Source organism: Anguilla rostrata, chromosome 13 (genome assembly GCF_018555375.3).
Source record: "Anguilla rostrata isolate EN2019 chromosome 13, ASM1855537v3, whole genome shotgun sequence".
NCBI lineage: Eukaryota > Metazoa > Chordata > Actinopteri > Anguilliformes > Anguillidae > Anguilla > Anguilla rostrata.
In genome coordinates this window covers 24224817-24232515 of record NC_057945.1, presented here as the reverse complement: position 1 = coordinate 24232515, position 7699 = coordinate 24224817, and the positions used below count along the sequence as shown (strand labels likewise).

Genomic DNA, 7699 nt, shown 5'->3' with positions numbered 1-7699 from the left:
GCAGGTTTTCATTTCAACCCTAATTTGGCACATCTGATTCTACTAATTAGCAGCTCAACAAGACCTCTAACTGTTCGATTAAGTGTGCTTTGTTAGGGTCTGAGTAAAAACCTACAGTACAGATTTCCAGAAACAGGGTTGGACAGCCCCGGTTCACAAAGATTATTCACGCACACTTCTTTTCGTATTGGAAGCACAGAAATTGCATGAAATTATTACGAATATTTCTGAAAAAACTGATTTTGAGTTCAGAATGCATGCACCTTAACCTGAAATCCATGTTCTCGGCATATCTAGATTGCATTATGACAAACCAGATACTGAGTGAGTTCATTTTTTTATTCCAAATCAGCTCATTTCCATTTCTTTCATGCCATTGCAAGTTAACATGTCAACATAACCCAATTCCCTCCAACACCCCATTTCACACACACTGTAATCTCATGTAGGTACAATTCTCACATTACAGAAGGCTTCTAATTCACATAAAAAGAGAAAAAAAAGAATTGCAATGTCAAAGAAGTATAAACTTTACTGCAGTCGCTGACAAAAATTGTAAGGGGACTGACTTGCATTTGCTGAAATGTTTTGGCAACGCAGATTGCACCAAATATAAGCAAGCCAATGCAGAGCAGAACCGTTTTATTTACAAATGCCTCCAAAGTACGCTGCAGTGTTTGGCTCAAGCCGTCTATAAAGCACCCTCAGGTTTAGTGTCGTGCTTGGGGTGAGGGAAAGGAGAATACAGTTGAATTTGCACAGTAATTTAGAATAGAAAACTCACAAATCCCTATTAACCTTTCTGCTCATATTTCCTAGCACATTCAAAAAATGTTTTATTTTCAACTAAAGCAATCATCATTCAAGGAAATGTTGAAAAAATGGCCATACAAAACCGAAACCCTAAAATAAAAAAGCAGTGTTTCTGCTGGACACACAAGGTTCTCTCACTCGTCTTCTCCCACACCTGAACACAGCAGGCCAATCGCAGAGTCAAGCATGCCTGCCTTTTTAATGAGGCGGCGATAAGGGAAGCAAACAAGCTTACAACCTGATGTGTGTAGTAACACATATGTACAGGAGAGGGAGAAGTGTATGCTTTATCACGTAAGTGCCAACTGAGCGTGTTTGTGTACGTGTGTGTGCGTGTGCGTGTGCGTGTGTGTGTGTGTGTGTGTGTGTTTGTGTGTGTGTGTGAGGGCGGAGCTGCATGAATCACGAAAGGTATACTGCGTACATGTGTTTACATGTGTGCATGTGTTTACAGGGCGTCCAGCAGGCTGTCGATGCGGGTGACCAGCTCCTGTCTCCGGTTGGCCAGTGACTTCTCACTCTCGATGTAAGCCTCCTTCTTCACCTTTCCTGCCACCAGGCGCTCAGCCTCCTGACAGGAGCGGAACACCAGCTCCTTCACCTGGCCGTCCAACTTCTGCACCTCCCCCACCTGAAGGCAAGGAAGCAGTTACAAACACTCCACATATTCAGTAACACACAAACACATTCTTTACATACACTTTTCTACTTCACACACACGGTTGTAATCGCATTAGTTCATTCATAAACCTTGATAACGTGTGCATGCCTTCTATTAAGGACATGCCCATTAGTGTAATCATTTACACCAGCTAATTACAATTAATCCATGGCCAATTTTATCACATACCTACCACCTGCACCTTTGGTCAGAGATTGGTTTGGGTTTTTTGATTCTGTAACATTAAGTTGTGATTGGTTTGTGTGTGTGTGAGTGTGTGTGTGTGCGCGTGTGTGCCTACACAGCCCCCCACCTTGTCTGCGAGGTCAGAGCCCTCAGCTTTGAGGCGGGCCTGCAGGGAGGCGATGTCATTGGTCAGGGTGCGGTGCTCCGCCTCCAGGGTCTTGCGGCCGCTGTTGAGGGCGCCGGTGTCGCGAGACTGCTTGTAGCGGTTGACCACCTCGTCCAGGTGGCGGTACAGGCCCAGGCGCTTGTTGACCAAGGTCAGCACCTGCTCCGTGATGGACGCCACCTTCATGCGCACCTCCGCAGCAGGGTCCTGCAATACAGACACAATTCATCTTACTGCTCATTCATTCTTACTGCATTACTTCCGCAATGCTAATTATTTCATTCTGCAATGCATTACAATGTAGGCATGCCAATAAAACATATTTAATTCTGAATAAGCAGGAGACAGTGGAATGTAAGTGCAGTTGAAGGATAGAGAAAGACGGAAAGGCTGGATTGACTGTAAGAGCAAGCAGCTGGATTAGGGAGGGAGACAGACGGACAGTGACAAATTAAGATGAGGCAAGAAGGACGAGGAAAGAGGCAGAAGAGTGATTGAGATAGCCACACAAAGAGAGCAGAGACAATGAAGAGATGAACAGATACAGGTTTAGGGAGAGAGTGAAAGAAGATATAAAATGGGAGATTGCAAAGGCGTACCTTGGTGATGGAGAAATCCAGGCGCACGTAGATGATGACAGTGAAGAACAGGATGTAAAAGGCCCCAACCACAAGCAGGGGCTCCTGTAGCATCAGGATCTTGTTGAAGGTGTAGTGTACCTGAGGGATGGAGACACACACACCCGCACACGCACAGGATCAGGAACTTTGAAGTGTATGTGCGCATATTGGCCCGTTCAGTTCATTAAGCTTTATAGAGCAATGACACACAACATTGTCACAGCAATTCAGCAGTATTTAAAGGGTCTACAAGAGCAGTCTTGTGGCAAATTCAAATGCTCATGCCCAACCACTGCCAAAACTCACCACCACATCCTGAATGTGCTGCTCAACCAGGTTGCTCTTAGTGGCCACCAGAACGGGACGACCAAAGGTGTCCAAGTAGGTATAATGCAGCTGGTCTGGAACACGACTGATGGGGTAGGGTGTGTCCACATGGATGTTCCTTAGAGAAGAGGGCACAGAGACACGTTGGGTCATTTGTGGGGTACAGAGAGAGAACAGTCCCACACAGAGGTAAAAAAAAAAAAAGCCAAGATGGAACGCAAGCTCACCTGGCCCCTTCAGGAAGAATGAGTTTGACCGTCAGGAAGTCTATCACCTGGTCATCATACACATGATCAACCAGCCGCATCTTCAGAGCATACTGGTCACCTGGGGTAGAGAGGTGGGGAGAACCAGGCAGGTGAGGATTCATTTGTTCTTTAGCACTTAGGGGCTTGCACTTAAGTAAAACCCAAAGTCTGTTCCATACTCAGAATTGCGCCATGCAGTTGAGCCACTCACCCAGGGTATAGAGGTACTCGTAGCTGGGTAGGTTGTAGCCAATGATGTAATGAGTCTTCCACCCACCAAACAGGGGGAAGCGAGGCCGTACCTCCACCTCCACAGAATCTTCCAGAACCAGCAAGTGGGAGGTGGAGATATTCCCAATCTCATCACGGTAGTAAACATCCTGAGCCGAGGCAGGAAGGATGGTCTGAAGGGGAAAGAAGGGCATTAAAGAGGAAAGGGCTTTAATGGAGGAGAGTTTCTCAGGGAAAAGTGAAAAGAGGTTTAGATCCACAACTAGGGAAATTAGAGTTTTTAAAAGCGGTTTTAATCAACACACCTTGAAGGATTTCACAGAGGAGATCCCACTGTCAGACTGTCTCTGGTAGTCATAGCGAGAGAAGGGCCCTTTCAGGATGGCCCCTGTATGACGCAAGTCAATGGTCTCTTCCACAGCTATGTTTCCCCAATGGGAGACCTCAATGGTGCGGGTGACGCTACTAATAGTGAGGAAGGGGTTGTTGTTTTCATAGTGGATCTTCATGGCATCCTGAGAAAGGAAAATGTAGAAAGAGCTGTCATGCACTTGACTCAGTCCTAAATGGGCATGCTCACTGCAGATCTGTAAGGGGGTCAAAGGAACCCACTCACTGTTAGAAAAACAAACCCAGTTCACAAAGACAGCAGAAATATAACTATTTATTGATGATGCCATGCTTAGGCTGACCAGTTTTTCCAACGCAGTCCTCGCATGCATTTCAGTGGTCCCTGTGCAGTATTTGGAATGATTTCCTTGCCTCTGTCCCAGCACTTCCACCAGTGCCAATACAGTGTTTTTTTTCTTGTGCAAATAATTTGTAACTGTCAAATGCGGAAAAACAGTTGTCAACTCAGTTGTCAAATCCTGGAATCCTGTGCAGAAGGTGTTTTGTCAAGTCAAATGTGTAGAATTGCTTTGAGTCAAAAACCCAAACAGCCTCAAGCAATTCATAAGCTGATCGAAAGAAACAGTTTCTTTTGGAGTGAACAGGGTTTTTTTATGTTTTCATTTTTTTGTGCAACTTCTGAATGTTCTGTACATCTGCTCAGCTTGTATTTCATCTACTAGAACAATCTTATTATACACTTCATGTATTCTGACGTCCCTCCTCTCAAACCAGCTGTTTGTTTCAATAAGGCTTTTGCCACTTTTTCAATTCACATGAGCTTTTCCCCAAAACCCTTGTCATACAATGTGTAAACCTCAATGGTCAATGTCATCTTTTCACTCATCTGTGACCACTGACATACTACCAGCTGACTTGACCAGTTCCTTTTCTTTGAAGAACCCCATAGGAGCCTTCAGCCCATAGGACCTACTTCAGCCTAAGCTGTTTTGCAAAGGGGATTATCAATTGAACAATTTCTGCACATGATTTCGGCTTCTAGTGGAATGTTTGCACTCAAAATTGCATCAGTCGAATCACTGATGACATCCACCTGCTGATCGAAGCTCTTGTACCTTGCTCACAGATGATACACCCATGGTTGGTCTCTGTACCACAAACATAGATGTATTTCTTCGTAAATGTTGGTCTGCTGTTGTTTTGTACAGTACAATACATTACATTTGGAGACTTGTAAGTTACCTGGCTGTAAGGGGCAACATCCCGGAAGGGCCCGTACTCAATGATCTCCTCATTCTTGCTGGGGTTGCCCAACTTGGTGTAGCTTTCCACATTCTTGGAAGCAAGGCGAACGCGGGTGGTTTGGCTTCGGGTAGGGTACGGCGAGTAGACATAATGGTTGCCCTGGAACACTACCAGCTGCCGCTCTGCCTGGGTAATGTGAGTGGGGAAGGGCCGCAGCACATGGCTCAGCACCGTCTCCACTTGGAGCCTTAGTTTACTGCCCCCTGCCAGAGAGGAGGGCAACTGCACCTGGAAAAACTTCCCACTGTAAGGTAAATGAGAGGATCCAGGTGAAAGGTGTACGCATCAAATACTTTATGAAGAACAAAAATGTTTTTTTTTTTTTTTTTACTGTGATGCACTATGCCAAACTAAGACACAGATTCTCTCAAATGTGGGACTAGGAACAGAAAAGACAGCTTTTGAAGGATTTCAACACATCTCACTAGCAGATACTGGGTGCCAATAAAACTTTTCTATGTCACATTAATCAAAATGATTATCAATGCATTGAGTACTTAGTTTCCCATTGGTCCCATCTATGAACAGGATGTTGTCTCCAATGAGGATGGTAGAAAGGCTCACCTCTGGTCTTTGATTGTAGTTTCTTTCAATTCTAAGTGGCTGTCCTCATCTTCCTCACCTTTCACCTGGGCAAAACAAACATCTACATATAGGTACATTTGTCTAACTTTACTTTGTGAAGGGATGTACTGATCAAAGTTGAAGAAATCACCCTAGATTTAGACTGTTTTGACATTACCAGTAGAAAAAGCAGCAGTCATTAAACCATGCCAATGCAGTTCTAGTTTTTGTACAATAAATAAACGACAATGTATGTTATGTTCCTGTGTGTGTGCATATATATGTATATACATATATATAGGAACAGAACATCTAAACATCTATTTTCATCAACATAAAATTATTTTTTTATGTTCCTGTGTGTGTTGTGCATCCCCCATGTACGTGTGTGTTGGCTGTTCCCGTCACACCCGGAACTGAGTTCGCCGCGTGTCTGTAGCAACTCCTTACAGGCGAACTAGCCACTGTGAATGCTTACGTGTCACACTCTAGCTCACTGACAGGAAGAGAACACGCGGAAGTAGCCTGCCGGTGTTGTCTTGGCCATTCATTTCCAAAGGTTTCAAGCTTCGTTTACCTTTTATTGAATGTATACAATAAATCGATGATGCCTGATATGTTATAGCCTGTTCACTTAATTTAAGCTCTCGTTTTAAACCTGTCACCATAAGCCTGCAAAAATCTCAATTGATTAATATAGCTAGTTCACAAGCTACCCTGTCCACACTGACCCACTTGCTGCAGAATCAGAATTTAGTAGATGGTTAACAAGCAAATTAAGGAAGTTGTTGCCAATAATGTCAATAATAGTTTAATAGTGTATCGCTTCAAAACCAGAGAAAACAGTTGCACTTCCCTTTGGTTTCCACTGACGTTAAAAGCGATGGTAGCTAGCTAGATAGACAAGACGGCAAAGCTGGAAACGACCTGGTGCTTTATTATGCTGCATTATTTCAGTTAGGCAGTTTGCTAAATATGATTTATAAACAGAGCAGTGATATAACTAGCTAACTGTGCTAGCCACCCAATGCAATAGCTACCTAGCGAACAAAAACTCTCAGCTCTAACGTCTTTGCCAGTTATCTGAATGAGTTACAGCTAGGTAACAAGGCAAAATGAGGCGAGTTCGAGAAGCAGCACGTAACATTAGCTAACAAACTCGGTTGCAACGATCCGCAGCTACTCACAGACACTCCAATGTAGGCGAGATGCGGGGCCAATTCGGGCTCCAGAGCTACAATGAAGCTATGCACAGCAGATTCTCCCTGGTTAGACAGCAGAACCTCCGCCGTTATTTTGGCTAGGTGCGTGCTCAAGTCCACGGCGCGCTTCACCTCCTCGTTCACCAGAGAGCTTTCAGCGTAAATTAGCCCGGTAATTAGCACCAAACAGGTGGAATAGAGCATGCTGCCGTGCATTGTTGAAGGTTAATTGTTTCTCGAAAAAACAGCGGTTTTATTTACCACCGGGAGTCAAAATAAAGCCAAATGGCTTTCAGTGAAGACAGGCCTCGCCGGCTCGACAATCCCTGCTGCAGCTAAAGCGATGACGCTTCAGTCATTGAGACGTACACTCACGTAACGTTGTAGTGCGTACGTCAAACGTCATTAAAAAAATGCTACAGAGATCATCCGGATCATTCATTGTTCAAATGAACTCTATGGCTACAAATACTCTTGACACAGGTTATCACTTTAAGATATTTATTTCATTTTTTCTCTTTCTTATTGTGAACCCATGGCATCTTCTGTTGGTACTGTGTCTTTTATTGTAGTGATTTCTACGACTTTGTTTCTGTTTGTGAATATTTGTATTATCCACTGGAAATGTCAAAAAAGCTATGGAGATTCTGCTTATATATTTTAAAAATAGATTCTGCGTAGATTGCCTGTTTTCTGTAGAGGCTCAGCCCATTCACCAAACCAGAATATATAATAAATCTTCATTCTTAGCAGAAACTGTGCAGTGTTAAAGAAACCTGGCAGGAAAATTTTGTGATAATTTACTTCCAATGAAATTGGAAGTAAGACAGGCACTGAGAATTGAGGAACAGTCCAGGAAGGTCACAGGGATGCAGGAAAGAGATTAGTATGAACTAATCATAGAGATAGAGCATGATAGAAAATATGATTCATATACCAGGTCATTAGAATGAGAATTAACATTTTCATTGCCAAGTTCTGTTAAAACAAAAAGTTGACCCTTATGATAATTTGTTACTACTCTT

General features: G+C 43.6%; 1 protein-coding gene across 1 annotated transcript; it reads right to left on the bottom strand.

Moving 5' to 3' along the window:
- Window positions 1–325: 325 nt before the first annotated feature.
- On the bottom strand, window positions 326–7051 carry rpn1 (ribophorin I). The gene is made up of 10 exons (XM_064303975.1): window positions 6660–7051; window positions 5473–5537; window positions 4846–5152; window positions 3558–3767; window positions 3233–3425; window positions 3001–3100; window positions 2753–2891; window positions 2426–2545; window positions 1788–2033; window positions 326–1444 (listed from the first exon to the last, which is right to left on the bottom strand). Exons 1-10 carry the CDS (start codon window positions 6888–6890, stop codon window positions 1262–1264), a joined length of 1794 nt encoding a protein of 597 aa, XP_064160045.1. The 5' UTR covers window positions 6891–7051; the 3' UTR covers window positions 326–1261.
- Window positions 7052–7699: the final 648 nt, after the last annotated feature.

Coding starts and splice junctions, on each gene's coding strand:
- rpn1 (XM_064303975.1), bottom strand. CDS start 6,890: ATGCACGGCAGCATGCTCTATTCCACCTGTTTGGTGCTAATTACCGGG. Junction 2,546..2,752: donor AGCACATTCAGGATGTGGTG/GTGAGTTTTGGC, acceptor TCCATCCCTCAG/GTACACTACACCTTCAACAA. Junction 2,034..2,425: donor TGGATTTCTCCATCACCAAG/GTACGCCTTTGC, acceptor TCTGTATTGCAG/GACCCTGCTGCGGAGGTGCG.